Genomic DNA, 17,896 nt, shown 5'->3' with positions numbered 1-17,896 from the left:
CATTGAGTGATTCACTTGATTGGCTGGAACAATTACAGAGCTTCTCCCGACTCAAAATCGGTCAGCATCGTCACCAAAAAATCGGAAAATTTGTGCACAGGCTTGAACAGTGGGTCGGCGGCATCAACACTTTTTCCCTATTTGATATAGTAGACTTTGAACAAACCTAACAATGGAGACAGCGATCTCAGCATTTGACGAATTGTCCTAGTCCAGTATTGGTTTATTTTTGGTGACCCATATAAGAGGGTCACTACAAAGAACATGAAGGAACTTGCCAAGGGTGTGCCTTGGGAAAGAACACCAAAGACACCTTTCATAGTAGTGAAAGTAGATCTAAAGATGCATTAGAACTTATTCATTCAAATTTATGTGGACCTATGATGATAACCTCTTTAGGAGTATTTTTGTACCAGTTTATTTTTGTAGATGACTATTCTTGGAAAACATGGATATATGATCTAAAATGTAAGGAGTTTGAAGAAGTCCTTATGAGGTTTAAGAAATTCAAGGCTCTAGTAGAAAATGTGTTTGGTAAAAGAATCACAACCCTTAGATCAGATAAGGAGGGAGAATACATCTCTGGTACTTTCAAAACCTTTTGCAATAATGTTGAGATTAAGAGCGAGCTTATTGTTCCTTTCAACCCTCAACAAAATTGGGTGATAGAAAGGAAAAATAGGACAACTGTAGAAGGATCCAAAGCCATGATGCATGAACAAAACCTTCATACCTTCTTTTGGGTCGAAGTTACTAGTACTGCTGTTTATATTCAAAATAGATGCCCTCACTCCTTTTTGGATATCAAAACAGAGCCGCTAGTGCTGCTTTCTATATTCAAAATAGATGTCCTCACTTGTTTTTGGATAAGAAAACCTTGGAAGAATTATTTGCAAAGATAAAACCTAATATAAGCCACTTGAGACTCTTTGGTTGTCTTGTTTACATCCACATACCCAAAGAAAAGAGATCCAAACTAGACCCCTTAGGAAAAAATAGAGTATTTGTTTGCTACAGTGAAACATCTAAAGCCTATAGGATGTATATCTCTGGACAAATATTAATTGAGCTAAGCAAGGATGTAATTTTTGAAAGAGATATTGCATTCAAAAGATCCAAGGACATTCATGAAAGATAAGATAAGATAATAGTATTAATGTCGAACAAAAGACCACAAAAGGTGTATGGGATTGAGAGTTTACAATAGGACAACCCACAACAGTAGGAGCACCAAATGGTGTCTGAGAAAACAAACAACAAGAACAAGTAGAGGAAAGGAGAAGAGAAGTGCAGAGAATTGCCAAGGCAAATATTAGGAGTACTTCATAGTCGAAAAGAAATCAGTCTCAGAAAGATAAGACTACGGAAGGACATGAGCTCTAATCTATCTCTGTGAAGAAATCAGTCACATAAGGATAAGTCTGCGGGAGGACATGAGCCTTGATTTGTTTTTGTGAGCTCTTGGAGGATTATTGCTGATGGAAGAAACTGTTGCAGGGTCTGATAGATCTGGAATGACCAGTAGAACTGGATGACCTTTTCACACCCTGTAACGGGGATAAGGGTGAAAAGAAGACAATAATGAGCTGATCAGAGGTATGTCAAGAAGGAAGTAGTGACTGTAAAGTACTATAGTGGAGCAGGGTGGCTTCTTGAAGATAAAGCACAAGACGTTGTTGGTCAATGTAACTAAAGAAAGCTAAAAGAGAAAAATAGTCTAGGAATAGACAATGAAATCTTCCTTTGATCTCATAAAAGATAGGGCAATGGAAAATAAAGTGAGTCTCTATCTCGTCCTCTGCTAAAGTACACAACTGACAGATCCATTCTCCGCTATCAATATGATGGTCAGTTTGCACCCGAAGACGGTGAGATCCAACTCTAAAGGACTCCAAAGAGATACACAGAGCATGATATAAATGTCAAGATAGGTAATTAAGACGGACAAGAACCCCGTCATAGATCTCTAAAAAGTGCTCAGCATAGAAAGCCATCCTCAAAATAGATATTGAAGATCAAGAGTCTTCTCAAAATATGGAAATGAAGTTGCAATAAGCTCAAAATTGGTAGACTACATTCTTTAGCGACAAATGAGTGGATCCTTAATTTACTTGGTCAATAATACACCTAACATTTTCTATGCAATAAATGCACTTAGTCAGTTCATGTATGAGCTATGACAGTTACATCTAGTTGCAATAAAGCATATTCCAAGATAGATACTTGGATGGCATGATTGGCTACGGTCTAAAATAGAATAATGTGGATCTAAATTTGAATGGATATACCAATTTTGATTGGGTTGGAGGTATTGTTTATCTGAAATGTACTTTAGGGTGTTGATTCAACTTAGGATCAACTATGATCTCCTAGTTTAGTAGGAAGCAATCTTCAATTGCACAAAGTTCCACAAAAGCCAAGTACATTGCAACATCCTTGGGAGATCGAGAAGCTGTATGGCTTAGGAAACTTCTTTTGGGATTGTTTCGACAATCCATGGACCCTACTATCATTCACTATAATAACTAGAATTTTTTAAAGCTTTTAGTGAATCTTGTGTTTTATGTTAGATCAAAGCATATAGAAATTCCATACGATTAAGTTAGAGACATGGTGGAGTGAATTTTGTCTAGTTGAGATATATTAGTATAGGTGAACAAACCACATATGTTCTCAACAAGCCTTTTTCCAAGACAAAGGTTGAATACTAAAGGGGTAAGCTTGTTATATTCTAAAGATGTTTAATTTATTGTACTATTATATTCTAAAGATGTTTAATGTGTAAACTCTTTTATTATCATGTGTGTGACTCCATTACTTTAGGGGCCAATATGAACATCACTTGGAGATGACTTTCAATGATGAACATGTGTTTGTGGTTATTATCGTAGGGTGATGACTTTACAATGTTTGACACAAAAATAAATACAAGATAACAATCTTGCTTGCTCGACAATTATGACAAAGGCACACAATTATGGAAGAAGAAAACAACCTTTGCAAGTCCTATTGTCTTGCAATGTGATTACATGTTGTAACTATTACTCATTTTTCACCTACTAGCTCAAAATTGAGTCATGATTGCTAGAGTGATTGCTAAATAAAATACATATGATCATATATTTGGTGATGTTAAATGCTTGTCATTTCATGCTTACAAATTGCATTTTTATGACGAAAAATAAAAGATCAGATAAGAGCAAATGACTACCACAATCTTTTCTGAAAATGTAATTTTGTTCATTAAGTATGTATCACGTTTAACACAAGTCGTGAAACTAACCAATTAAAATTAAGTAGAATCTGATCTATACATGTAAACATAGATGGAAGACTCGCCAGTTACTCGGCGAGTTTTAAACACTCGCCGAGTATTTTGGGACGGCGAGTAAATCACCCAAAAACTCCCCTGTCAAAAAACTCGGCGTGAGTCCAAAAACTCGCCGAGTAATCGGCGAGTTTTAGTCAAAAACTCAGCGAGTTAATGTAAAAACCTCGCGGTTCAGGGAACCTGCGGCCAATGATGCCTAAATAGGTCAAAATGCATTTTTTTTGCATTGTTTCTTTCATTTGTGTGGAGCAAAGAAGGTTTTAGCTGATTGCAAGTGATTAAAGGCAGATTGGAGTGGATTTTGGAGGATTCTAACCAAATTTAGAAGAGAAATTTCTTTCCAGGTATGTTCATCTTATCATTGTTTGAAAACTTTTTATAGTTTTAAGCAAAGCTTTTATTGTTTTTGTTGTTGTTTGTAAATGATTTCAAATCATTTGAAAGTTGAAACCCTAGTTGTTCTAAACTTCTAGCTTCTAAGTTCTAACTCTAAGTTCTAACTTTGTTTATTTGTTTTTCTATAAATTTAATTATTTATGTGTAGGGCAGTGGACAAGCATTAAGAAAACATGACAAACCCGCAAGAAGAGTGGCCACAAACACCATGCCCATCTGGATATATAGGCACTCGGCCTAAAAATGCAAGAGATAAGGCATGGCGGTATGCCTATGAAGCTCCAAGTCCAAATGATATTGGGAAAGTGATATGCATTCCCTGTGAGAGAATTATTTCTGGAGGCATAAACCGCCTCAAATACCACCTTGCAGGCATAAAGAAACATGACTCAAATCCTTGTCTCAAGGTAACTGATGAAGAAAAAAGATTCATCCATGCCCTCCTTGCAGCTGCTGAAGAGAAAAAATTGAATAGGGAGAGGGCAAAATTAGCTATGAGGGCAGCCATAGCTGAATCTGAAGGAGCTCCTTTTGATATGCAAGAGGAAGAAGAAGCACTTGAGAACATACCGGGATCTCTTCATGGCCCACGGATTCGCAAACAAAATTTCTCTTTTACCGGTTCCACTTCTTCTACATCTCCTACTTCTTCATCATCACCATTTAGATCCTCATCAGGGATAGGTGGTTATTTTGTGCCCAGGAACACACCTAGAGCACAGCCATCATTAGAGGGCACTGCATGGTTTAAGGAGGTGCATGAGCAAACTGATATTGCAGCAGCTGATTTTTGGTTTTTCAACAATATCTCAATGAATGCCGCTGATAGTCCCTATTGGGTCAATATGGTGAATGCAATGACAATATCAGGCAAAGGGTACAAGCTGCCTAATCGCAAGGATATGAGTGGAAGGTTAGTATTTTACTATTTAGTAATTGTAAATAATTGTGATTCACTTTAGTTCATTGTTATATTTTAAATCTTAATTGTTATAACTTATTTCCTAATTTTTTACTAACACTTACACTTTATTTAATATTACACCTAAATTTTGTAGGTTGCTTGACAAAGCGGTTGGTAGGGCAACATTGTTGATAGAAGACCAAAAGAAAGAGTGGAATAAGTATGGCTGCACCATTTTATCTGATGGGTGGACAGATGGAAGAAGTAGAACCATTATTAACTTCTTGATTGCTTGCAAAGATGATTTGGTGTTTTGGAAATCTGTCGATGCCTCCAACAAAGTGAAAAATGTAGCCACATTGGCTTTAATGTTGGAGAATGTTGTCATGGAGGTGGGAATAGAGAATGTGGTGCAAATAATCACAGATGATGCAGCAGCAGGTAGATTTAATTTTTTATATTTGAATCAATATGAATCATGAATGTAATGCTATGGTATTATTCAATTTAGATTTGATGTAATTTGTAAATACTAAATATGGAAAGTTTGTTACTGATTATTATTTTTTGCTAATCTTTCAGGTAGAATCCTCCAAGAGAGGCATCCCACACTTTTTTGGTCACCTTGTGCAGCACATGTCCTTGACCTTCTTTTGGAGGACATAGGAAAACTTGATTGGGTGAGTCCAGTTGTGGAAGATGCTAGGCGAGTCACGAAATATATCTATAATCACCCATGGGTTCTCAGTTTGATGAGAAAAGCCACTAAAGGCAAAGATTTGATGAGACCTGCTATGACAAGGTTTGCAACGGTCTTCTTGACGTTGCAAAGTATTCTTGACCACATATTGGCTTTGAAGCAAATGTTTGTGTGTGCTGATTGGGTTGCTTCACCTTACTCAAAGAAGCCCGAAGGAGAGGCTGTGGCACGAATAGTCTTTGATGATAGCTTTTTTGCAAAGGCTAAGGAGATTGTGGAGGTAACTTCATTATATTTTTAGTTTATTCAAGTTTCATTATCAATTCATAACTTACTATGTTATTAACTACTTTGTATTTTTCAAATTTCAAATGTAGATGTCTCTGCCCCTTGTTCTAGTCTTGCGCACATGTGATGGGCAGCAATCCCCAATGGGAGGTCTTTATGAGGCCATGGATAGGGCGAAAGAGGCTGTTAGAAGTTACTATCACGGGGACAGTCTCAAATTTGACCCCATTTGGGAAATAATTGATAGGAGGTGGAACAATATGCTCCACCAACCTATTCATGCAACAGGCTACTTCCTCAATCCCAAATTCAGGTACTATGATAATTGATTGTCCTTGAAGTTGGGATTTTAATAAGTCTTTATTTTACTTTACTTTTTAAGGTTGTGTAGTAAGACTTAATATCATTTTCTATTTGTTTTAGGGCTGATGATTCCTACTCAGATTCTAATGGAGAGGTCATGGAAGGTCTCTCTAAATGCATTGAGAGAATGATATCAAGTGAAGAGGAGAGAGACCTTATTGTGACCGAACAACAAATCTATGTGGAATCAAGGGGTCCTTTGTTCTCTTCTATGCTAGCAAAGAGAGCAAGATCTACTCAAGCACCAGGTAAAGCATCAAACTTTAAAACTTTTGCTAATTGATAAGTTGTGCTTCTGATTTTTTTTTTATTGCTTTATAACTTTTTTAATTTTGTTTTGCAGATACTTGGTGGGCAAGTTGGGGTGGCAATACCCCCAATTTAAGGAAATTTGCTCTCAGAGTCCTATCTCAACCTTGTAGCTCATCCCATTGTGAGCGCAATTGGAGCTTATTTGAGTCCATCCATACAAAGAAAAGAAACAGAATGACTCAAAAACGGCTTAATGATCTTGTTTATGTGCACTATAATCTTAATTTGTGCATAAAAAAGGCACAGCTCTTAGAACTACCTAGTCCGTTTGATCTAGATGAGATAGATCCTTATTCTGATTGGACAGCACATGAGCCAAGTCCATTGTTTACACCAAATGAGATCGCTGATTTGGAGAGGCAGGCCATGGAGGGGAGGCTAACACTGATTTTCAGTTCACTATGGATGACATTGAGGATGAGGACGAGGATGATGATGATTCAGGCGAGGATCGGGCATTACCATTAGGAGGAGATGCATCCTCTTCTAGGATGCCGAGCCAGTTAGTAGGGACGTCGAGCGAGGGGGCACAACCACAGAGTTCACAGTCACGCAGCTCACGCCCTATCCCAGTGGGGAGCACTTCTTCTAGGACTAGAGCCCCTCGCTTTCCTGCTAGTGCAAGTGGAAAGCGGAAGATGTGATTGACATTGTATTGATGTATTTAGACTTTTAGTATTTACTTCTAGTTTGACAGATTGAAACTATTTAGTAATTTACTATTTTGCTTCCTACCATGAGCATTCTGCATGAGAATGCAATTTTGTATGCATTATGCATTTATATATATCTAAACTTTGTTTCTTTCTTTTGTATTGTCTGTAATTGACTTATTAGATTCATTTTCTCATTAAATTTTGCAAAATAAATGTATTTTTAATTAAATTTCAGCGGTTTTTTAGGCTCCCGAGTTTTGCCCGAGTTTTTTTTTAAATCGCCGAGTTTTTCCCGATTAAACTTTTGGGGGGCTTGGAGAGTTTTTGCATTTGGCGAGTTTTCCAACTATGCATGTAAATGCAAATGCATAAGGTAAATAACAGAAAAGTAAAATGGGTCATGGGTGCCAACCATTGCTTGGAATGACTGGCCGTGTTGCTGGTAGCTTGGGTACTTGATCCCGCTATCCCACTTTCCATGTTACCGCTCCAAATCCTGCAAATGCAAAGAAGAGTGTTAGATCTAAAAGACCTATAAGCAATGACCGACAATCTCACCATCCTTCCCTCGTGTATGCATCTACATCCATAATCCCTAGATACTGATTTATTTTCTAACATGTTTGTTTCATGTGCAGCATCCAATTTCTTGCAAGTACGTGGATATAACCATAGGCTCCCATGAGGGTTATTGAGCCTGGCTTGCTTATAAGAGGTAGGATCATTAAAGCTGATCAGAATATAACAACAAAAGTGTTTAAGGGGACATATTCATTTATGAAGCCTTTCACTTTTCAATAGATATTAGTTAAAAGGAAGATATAATATAGAAAGGACGAATCAATTTCTTGATTTGAAACCTTTTATTATACAACAACGAATATACGGGAGAGCGCGGGATTGGATCAGCATAATGAAATATTGAGCAAGAAATAAGAGAAAACTAACAAGTTAAATACAAGCAACATGAAACTCTGCAACAATTGGTATCTAATGATGTGGTCATTGCATTCAAGTGCCAACATTCAAAGAAATAGGTGCAGAAGCAGCATTATTCATCAAGTATGAATAATAGATGTAGCAAGGAAACAGTAAGCTGTGTGTCAGCAAATCCTATATCAACCAAACTGCTTTATAAGTTGAGATAGGGTGTAGTCTGAGCATACGAAGATCAGAGGTGCAATATTATTTGTATTTTCTGTATATAGAGTTAAATGTTCAGCCAAATGGAAATAAACAATTGGTTTTTGAATGTAGGTAATGACGCTCAGAGGAAACCCTTATCTATAAATGGATTGATAAATTCCCAGCTTAAATACATGTGAATCAAATGCTCCAATAATAGAGTTGGGTCTTTGAAGGAGCACATACAATAATGACAAGAAGACAATATAAATTTGTCAAAACAATATCCAGATCTAGTTCATCAGAAATCATAGAAGCAAAAGGATCCTCTTTGTCAAAGAAAATACAGAAATATCATGAAAGGAAGAAAACCCATTTCAGGTTTTGAGTCTGATATAGTGAAATAACACAGAAAAAAAGGTATTCAGCTATTTGAACATTAATACTTGTTATTACAATAAGCAGATTGCTGAAATTGTAAGTATTGGTGTTGAACTCTTTCCAAGCAAGAACCCACTTCGGGTTATAAGCCAAAACAACAAGTGTTCATGGCGTTCAAATGTAAAGAGAGCAAAGTGGGAGAGAAACAACATAGCACTTATATCAAATCCTCAACAAAGCTGGAGATAACTGCGGCTAGAGGAGTTTTTACTCGTGAATTCGAAGAATGAATATGATATTCTTCATGGTGGCATCCTTTGGCAATGGCAATGCAACAAACATCAAATAATTGATGACTCTTAATAAGTTTTGCAAAAAAATCTTTGCAAATAGCAGTGGCAAAGCTCCAAAATATAGGAAAGAATGACGAGGAAAATGAATAAAGGACATAAATAACTCCATTAATAGTGACCCATGCATCAAAATGACTCTAGATCTAGCCATGAAAATGTAGCAAACAAAGGAAAGTGAGTGCTCAAATGCTAGTAGTATATGCTTCTTGAGCTCTCCAGAAAGATGCAATATGTGAAATGATTCGACTTAGGGTTGGTAGGAGATTTTATGTGGTTCCCAAATCATTTTTCATACTTATTGGAGTCTGTGGGTTTTGATGGGATTTAATTCTCATTCTTGTTCATATATATGTCATGGGGTGTTTGGGTAAGTAATTAGGTTGTAAGTGTTACAATATACTTGCCTTTTGCTAATGTTTGCACTTTACATTGTAAGTAAGGTTATTAATTGATATTTTATAAACCACTTTCTAAATCTTACTATTAAATGCAAATTTTTAGATTTTTTTTTTCAAATGCAACCCTATATCCAACATTGTTTTTATAAGCATTGATGACTTTCACGTCAAATTTGGCATGTGTTCAAAAGGTGAAGGGTTGTGTCATTGTGTTTGACCAACGGTTGGATTAGTTTGGAAACATGAGGATTAATTTTAGGAGTTATTTAAAGGTCAAATTTGACTTTGACTAGGCAATTTGGGGGTCTTTATGACCAGTTGAAGCATTTTATGGGCAGTTTGACATGAGTCATGGGTTTCATAATGGCTTAGTGGAGTTTATGATGCAGTTAGTCATCATTTTTGGTGATTACGACTCCTATTTTGGAGGCTTTTTCCATGGATTCGACCCCAAGGGGGTTCGTACTTAGTCTTTTGGACTCCTATTGGTTTCTCGGTTCTGATTATGCAAAGGGAGATTTCGTGACATTTTCTTGCTGCCTTGATGTATTTTTCTAGATTTTTTGTAACTCAGCTTTGGATACTAATTATCATGACTCGATCATTTTAGAAGTCTATTTCAAATACAAGCCTTCTTTTCTTTCTACAAATCTGTGTAAATCTATGATGGATATAGATATCTTGTGAATTTTAGAATTCCTTTTTACCTTATCTCAACTCTTACCAAGTTGAAGAAGTGTACATTTGTTTGTAGGTTACAATGCTTGTCGATAAAATTTTAGGGATTGTTAAGCGAATATCATCTATTTCTTAGCTTTCTATCTTTTCAGAACCTCACTATGAAATATTCATGCAAGCCTTTACAAAATTGGAGTGTTGAATTATCAATATATGAGTGTTGAATCATCAAATTAAGGTCTTCAAAAGTGAAATTAGTTGCATTTTTATGTCTACATCTTTGGTGGATTACTTGTTAATTAGGTTTCAAGTTTTTTTTCAAGTTTTGTGAGTTTTCTGCATATCTTTTTTCCCTTTTCTTTATCAAGCCCTTAGAGTTAGTTTTGAAAGAAAATTAGGTGATTATCCAATAGGACCCGACCTAAGATCCAGAGGTCTGATTCTCATAATTGCATATCCCACATGCAGAATTTGAGTCCCACGCTATGCTAGATTTCTAAAACTTTAGGGTGATAGTAGGTGCAAATTTGGTGCATAACAATAACTTTTAGTTGATTCGATTATATGCGATTACATCTTGTTTTTGCATTGCATATAATTTGTCGAAAGGAAGTTGTTGCCCTGCATTTTGTCAGCACAAAATGTTGGTAATAGGACATAACTTTTTCAAATTAGTTTCTCATCTCTCTAAGTTGAATTTGATATTCAATTGCTTAATGTTGATCGATCAATCAACTGCAATTCGTATATCAAATTGTTTTACTGAAGGCTTTCGTCAAGTTTTTTCATCTTTCTTTCTGTCGAGCCTTTGCTTGATTTTTGAGGCCTTCATCATCCTTTTCTTTGCTTTTGAGTTTGTAGTTGTTGGTTTTTAGTCCTTTGGTCTTGCTGAAGTCATGACTTTTGGTTTCCCCTTCGATTTGATCTAACCTAGAGTATAATTGGAGTTGTCAGTCAAGAGATATGGCCATTTTAGTGCCTCAAAAGTGGACCTTTTTGATGCAACAATACAAATTTAAAATGTAACAAATGGTTTTTCGTAACAATCAAAGACAATTTATAAAGAGATTTTCCCCAACATTCATTGAATAGATAACTGAATTCCTTTTCATATGACATTAATTGTTTTAACTATCAATGATTAACTGAAAATAATTGTATCCGTCATTAACTGAAATAACTAGATTAACGATTATCTGAAAATATCTATATCCATGATCAACTAAAATAACTAGATTAACTATTAACTAAAAATAACTATATCCATGATCAACTAGAATAACTAGATTAACGATTAACTGAGAATAACTATATCCATGATCAATTGAAATAACTAGATTAACAATTATATTTTCTAGATACAAGTAAATGCTTATTGTGGAAGAAGAAAAGAAACATACAAGTATCATCTGGTGGGTCTTTAGTTAGTTGTGCAAGCCTCAACTTTTGGTAAGAGGAGAAGCATTGACTTAGGCTTAACCTCCAACCTTGGACCATACTTATCTCCACACAATCTATTGAATTAGAAAGACCCTCCCTATCTCGAGATCAGGCTTGGTATATTCTTAGTCTAGCCACGTGAGCATTCTGGTGTTTAGAATGTCCATACAGTTATGGATGAACATGTCTGCATAACTCTCACCACTGACATCAAGTGATCAATACATGGAAAACATGCCTTTAAACTACCTTGGCCAAGGTTTTTCTGATGGCTTCAACGACCCGATTACCACCACTCGACTTGACAAAAAGAAAACATTAATAAGGATGAGCATGAGCTATTAAGTAAATGTATTTGGTTTTATTGTATCATATTTGATTCTTTTTCATGTCTTCGTAGATTCCATCTCACCTCTTCACCTTTTTCATGGCTATTCAGCCGACAAGTCTTAGGTGCTCGGATTCTCAGAGTAATCAACTTTGTCTAATGATTCTCAACAAAATCATGAATTTTATATATTTTTCAGCTTATCACAATATGCGATTTAGAAGAGTATGTTCTTTTAAACTTGCAGCAAATAACATTTGGTTATGACATAAGAAATACGATTCTGTGTCATGGATACTTTATTACTATTGGATAACAACTCCTTAAGTGAGTTAATTAATGGTACTTAAACATGATGGATATATTAGAACTACCTACTGCTAAGAAGTTCAGTTTACAAGAGTAGTTGATAAGTAAATTCATAAATTACTTGAGGTTGATGGACCACATAACCTGATATATTTCTGGAAAGGATTGGAGCCTTGCCAAATGCTAATGATTCAATTCTCTTTCTGAATGATCCTCAAGCGAAATCCACAAAGTGATTTACAGTCACTTTTCTTAGCAGGAAAGGTATATTGTATTCAAATAGAAAAGAGATTGGCAATGCTAAATTGAATAGAGCTATATCAGATGGTAATGTAGGGATTCTGTGGGGTAGATGGAAGTCCAATGCTTGTAAGATAGAAGTCTGGCGTCAGGAAATAATATCAAAGTCGGATACTCGGGAAATAGAAGTTGGGTGTTTGAAAAATAAAAGACGTCTCTGCCTCTCACTCATGACTTCAATAAAAAGGAAAAGATGTAACTCCTTGGCTTCCGTACCATAAGAATTATCTTGACAATTAAAAATGCCAAGTGTTAAATCGATTTCAAATAAGAAAGAAAATAAAAAGGATGGAAGAATGTTTGAGGGTTATAATTCTAAAATTATTATGGTTTATATTTATCTACATATACGTAGATATATTGGTGAGGTGGCTTCATATTACTATAAGAAAATAATATTATGTTGTCACTTCATTTTTATGTTTGTGTATGTACATAAATATATATTATAATAATATGGTGAAAAATTATTTAATAATCCTTTGAGGTATGTATTAAATTTTAATTAAATTATTTTATGTTCCTTAAATTATTTATTTAATAGCTCATGGAGGTCCTATAGATGTATCCTGAAGTTCAAGTTGCTAGGTCCTTGGCAAGAAGTTTAAGGTCATAACTATCAATCCTATTGAGTGGACTAAGCCAGTATCCCATTCCGTTGATCCCGTTTAGCAATGCTTCCCCCTTCATCTTCTCCTACAATCACTCGTGAAGCACATCGATCATAATAACATGTTTCATAATAATTTTCATATAAACAAAAAAAAAAGACTTTAATTATTAACCATAATTCCAAAATCGAGCAATTGCTAAACATCATATAAATACGACTTAAATTCACTTTATATTATGTTTTTAAGTTACTTTATTATTAGATTTTTAACTTAAAGTAACTATAATACACTTTATGTTATGATTTTAAGTTGAGTTACTTTTTGATTTTTCACTTAAAGTGACTATATTAACTATATAGTTCTGTTTAATTTTTGATATTTAAATCAAATGCTCATTTAAATGTTACTTTTAAAATGATATTTATATGTTATATTTTTAATATGATATGTAAATATGGTTTATGTCCCATTAAAGTAACATTTTATTGAAATTAAATTGATATACGTTTAACTAACCACTTTAAGTTATCAAAAGTGAACATTTTATATGCCATTATATGTAAAATCCATCAAAACTGAACATTTTACATGTCATTGCATATAAAGTTCAACTTAAAAGCATAAGGCAATAAAAAAAGTGGACCTTTGTGGTGTCATTACACCAAAAATGTGAGCTTTCACTTGAAATGTGTCATTGCATAAAAAACATGAGCTTTAACTTAAAATGTGCAATCCATCCCAAAAGGTGCGATTTTAAGCAAATGCATATTTTAAAATGTGTCATGCCCTCCCAAAAGGTGCAATTTGCCTTGTGGAATGTTTTTAAAACATGCAATCCATCTTAAAAGGTCCGATTTGCATCTTGTGCATATTTTAAAACATGCACTGCCTCCTAAAAGGTTCGATTTTAACCCTTTTTCATGCATGTGCTCCCAAGAAACTTGATTTTAGAAGAACATATGTAATGAGCCTCCAAGAACCTGATTTTGGAGATTGTGAGAGATTTACTTGATGGTTTTTCATGAGATCTTCTCTAATAGGGCCGTTTTTGCTCATCAATGGATTTTCTAACATTGAAAATGGATTCATCTTGCTAAAAGACGTTTTTCCAAGCTCCATCCAAGGGCATGCTTTTGGTGAAAACTCAAAATTAATCCATTTTTGGCCCACATTTTTGCTCAAGAAGGAATCAGTTTAGCATATTTTGGTGTTTGCATTGCATCATGGTACATGTTTTGGTGTTTAACAACCAAGATGTTTTAATCTTGTGCCTTGAAGAAAAATGTCTTTTACCAAAAACATCCCATATGCATGCAAACAAAAAAACGTTTGATTTTGGGGAAGAAATAGGGCACGTTATGGCATCTTCCACCTAAAACTCCTTGTTTTCTGCCTTCTCCCATTCGATTTGGAAAAGTTTGAAAGAGTCCAAGTGTTTTTGAAGAAATTTTCAACATTAAAGCATCTTTTTCCACCAATTTTGGTACTAAATCTTCATGTAAGTGGACTTATTCTTTCTTGCTATTTAATTTGTGTTTATCATTCTGATTTTATGTACATTATTGCTTGATGATTGCCACTTGTTGAAACTAATATGATGGAAAGTGCATTTTTCCTTTAAAAATGAAGAAATTGTTCATTTTCATGTTTTTGGTTTTTCCCCAAATTCCAAATTCGAAAGTGTGTGTTGAAGTGCTTTGCATATTGACATGTTTGAGTTAGTTTCCAAAGGTACAATTTTCTTTTGAGATTTTGTGTTTTGTGTGCTTGCATTCCGGTTTTCTCCACTTTGGAGAATGTACAAGTTCTTTCCCAAGAACTTCTTGTTGTTTCACTTCATGCGAAAGCATCATCACATTTCACTTACATCTTCCATGTCACAACACTTCACATCTCATCCGAAAAATGCAATTACATGTTTTGCATCTCATTTACCATCCGCACATGCATGTAATCCCAATTTCCACTTCCATTTTCATTCATGTCACTTTCCACATTGACTCGCACGACACGATTACACGAAAAGCCTTATGTGTAATTGCATCTCAAAACCCTGATTTTGACTTAAAGCCACTTTTTGAGGAGTCAAAAAGATGTCATTTTCATTTTCCATGTACTTTGACTTCATCTTTTCACCAAAGATGACTATAAAGTTCATTATCCCTCTTCCATTTTCCATTTCGATTTCTCCATATACATTTGTGCCTTCATGAGCAAATACATGTTTTCACATCTTTTCATGCTTCGCATCTCATCTTCCATCCACACTTACATATACAATGCATCCTCTATTGGCATTCACATTTCCATCTCATCCTTCATCCCTTGTTATATGTTGCACTTACATGTGCTCATTTTTCATGTAATAACATCTTGATAACCTTAAGTCACGTTTCAAAATCAACAATCTTCATTCGCACACATTCCCATGTGTTCCACCTTCACACATTTTCATTTCATTTCATTCCATCTTCCATTTTCCACCTTCATAACATTTCATTCTGCATTCCCTTCACATTTTATCTTCATTCAACGCATATGCATATGATTTCTTTTTGAAATCATTCCATTGGATCTACAAAGTCTCCAATCCATTTCCGAATATTTGTTGCTGATCACAAATGAACTTGTAGGGCGATTCCTTTTGATGATGTGTTTATGTTTTGGGATTTTTGTGCTGTGGCACAAACGCAACAGATGCCCTCATCATCAAAATCCAAAGACAAGATGAAATATCAATACGATAAAGAGTTGGCTCATGCAACTCCATCATCAGTTGTATTCGTTCTTGATAATATAATGGACACAATGATCGGTCATGTGGACATGGCTGATTTTCTGCGGAGAGTTGAAATTGTTGTTGGCCACAAGATGAAGCGCATCAAAAGAAGTCACATTCACTTGGTGTCTGCATTTCCTATGGCAACTGTGAAACCTAATTTCATTCTTGCATGTGCAAGGCATTTTAGTCCAAAATAAAAGACTATCAAGGAAGCTGACAACAAGGTTGTCATTATCCTTGATCCAGAGGTCATTGGGCAAATCTTCAAGGTACCACATAAAGAAGAGTGTGTAGATCTAACAAAAGAATCATCTTTGGCATGCTGAAATGAGAAGAAAGTCAATTATCAGATATGTGTTAACAAATACTGGTTAGACAATAAAATGAACAACTTCTCAAGATGGCCAAAGACTGTTCATCAGTCTAACTTTAAACAAGAATACAAAGATCTTGTCATCCTTCTCAGTAGAGTTTGCGGTCTCAAAGATAATACTTATTTCGAGCCATGGATATACAAGTTCATCTTCCAAATCATGGAAAACAAAGAACACATTTTTTGGGGAGAGTTGATAAGCACTGCACTTTGCCAACAGTTGCTCAATGTAGGAACTTCAGTACTATTTTACATGAACTCTTACCTCGTCTACATTGCTACTACCATGGGATCTTTCTCTAGTCTCTCAACCAAAGGAGATTGTCTTTAGATTCCTGTTTGGGATTACTATGACCAGATCACTTTGGAAAATAGTAAATTTCATTATAGAAGCGTCCAAGATGCCTTCTTTGCGCATTTCCAATGCTTATTCGATAGATAGTTATCTGTCAAGAGGGTATCTGATGCAACATGGGAAAAGGTGAATCGATATGGCTATATTTTCATTCAGTCTCCAACTTTTACATACTTGGGAGTTGGGTATTTTAAAGGCGAACTGTATACCTTACATAGGTATGCTACAGATCAAATCATTGTGATGCAGTTAGCTAGACAACTCATGGACATGCAAAGTGATTAGCATGCTATGCATAGGGTTGGTTTCAACATTACTTTAGCCAAACCATTGGCGATTGGCAACTATTCAATCAACTTTTTGCCCAAAGCAAAGAATATGGAAGCAAAGTTGCAGTTGATCACCTTGAAGAAGTTCAAAGCCGGATTTGACTTTTATTACCAAGAAATGAATTCTCAAATGAAAAGAGCTTACATGTATGATTCATTACATCGAGGACATCTGGATTGATATGAGAACAGAGCTTGACGTAATGAAGATGGACTACTCTAGATTAATCTTGCAATAGATAATCAATCTTAACATGTTGGAGATTCCTTTACTTTTCCATGTTGAAGATGATGACAACATCCTCGATCCGAAGTTTCATCAAGCCAGCTTTGATAGAAGTGCCCTTTTTCTATTCAGTGGCAATAGAAGGAAGGTACGTCTATCATGGATAAATTTCAATCCATTTTGATAAACACTAACAAATGACTGAAAAATAAAGGCCTTAAAAGAGTTAATCCTAAGATGGGCTTGGATTGTGGAAGCTTTGGCCCTCTTGAAAGGAAGTCATAGCTGGAAATAACAGGGAAAGATGGTGCTTCCCTTTCTGATGCTAATAATTCCCTCAATTTCAAGTTAAAGGGTGGAAAAGGAGTTAAGTCATCTCAGATCTTTGAACCAGTTCAAGAATTAGAGAAAGAATCAGAGTAGGAATTGGAGACAGAATCAAATAAAGAAGATACGGACGAGGAAGGGGAAGTCATGATCACATTTCCCCCAAGACCTGCACAAACTTGTGCACCGTCCATACATGAAGCAACTTTTCTGGATGAAATAGATGATGATGTGGATTCATTCTCCACGGTTTTTACTCCTATTCCAGTCTTGGAAGTTAATATTATGGCTCTTCCTATTTCTTCTGCTGCTCCTCTCATCCCCGCAAATGAACAATATGAGCATTTGGCAAATGTGTTTGAGGATTTTCCAACTTTTATAGGTGGTCAAGTTTCCCAACTTGATACATCTTTGACAAGTTTTGAGCTTTTCATGACAAAGTCCTCTCAGCATGCTCGTATGCGTTCAACTGTGTAGACTGGATCTTGCTCAATCACGACGGAAATACAATTTGGATCAATGTCGATGGTCTCCACTGTACCTGCTTCTATGGATGAAAGTTTTAGCTTGCTTGCATGGTTGAGCAGAATAACAAAAAAGAGAAGAAAAGTGGTTGTACCTCTAGATA

The 17,896-nt window shown here is 35.4% G+C and overlaps 1 protein-coding gene across 13 annotated transcripts in view; it reads left to right on the top strand.

Moving 5' to 3' along the window:
* LOC149552171 (putative RNA-dependent RNA polymerase 5) overlaps positions 1-17,896 on the top strand; it is a 282,261-nt gene that overhangs the window by 132,275 nt on the left and 132,090 nt on the right. For 5 of the 13 annotated variants that reach the window (XM_089787661.1, XM_089787660.1, XM_089787657.1 and 2 more), the window contains 5 exons: positions 4,786-5,072; positions 5,214-5,611; positions 5,709-5,932; positions 6,043-6,230; positions 6,326-7,102. The exons of the other annotated variants lie outside the window; for them this stretch is intronic. In XM_089787661.1, the coding sequence (XP_089643787.1) occupies positions 4,786-5,072; positions 5,214-5,611; positions 5,709-5,932; positions 6,043-6,230; positions 6,326-6,762 (1,534 nt within the window). In that variant the 3' untranslated portion in view covers positions 6,763-7,102. Of the gene's footprint in view, positions 1-4,785; positions 5,073-5,213; positions 5,612-5,708; positions 5,933-6,042; positions 6,231-6,325; positions 7,103-17,896 lie in introns of those variants that run through there. 13 annotated transcript variants of the gene reach the window in all.

The sequence above is a fragment of the Cupressus sempervirens genome, chromosome 6 (genome assembly GCF_028749045.1).
Source record: "Cupressus sempervirens isolate cs-2001-9-10 chromosome 6, ASM2874904v1, whole genome shotgun sequence".
Lineage (NCBI taxonomy): Eukaryota > Viridiplantae > Streptophyta > Pinopsida > Cupressales > Cupressaceae > Cupressus > Cupressus sempervirens.
This window is presented reverse-complemented; position numbering and strand designations above follow the sequence as displayed.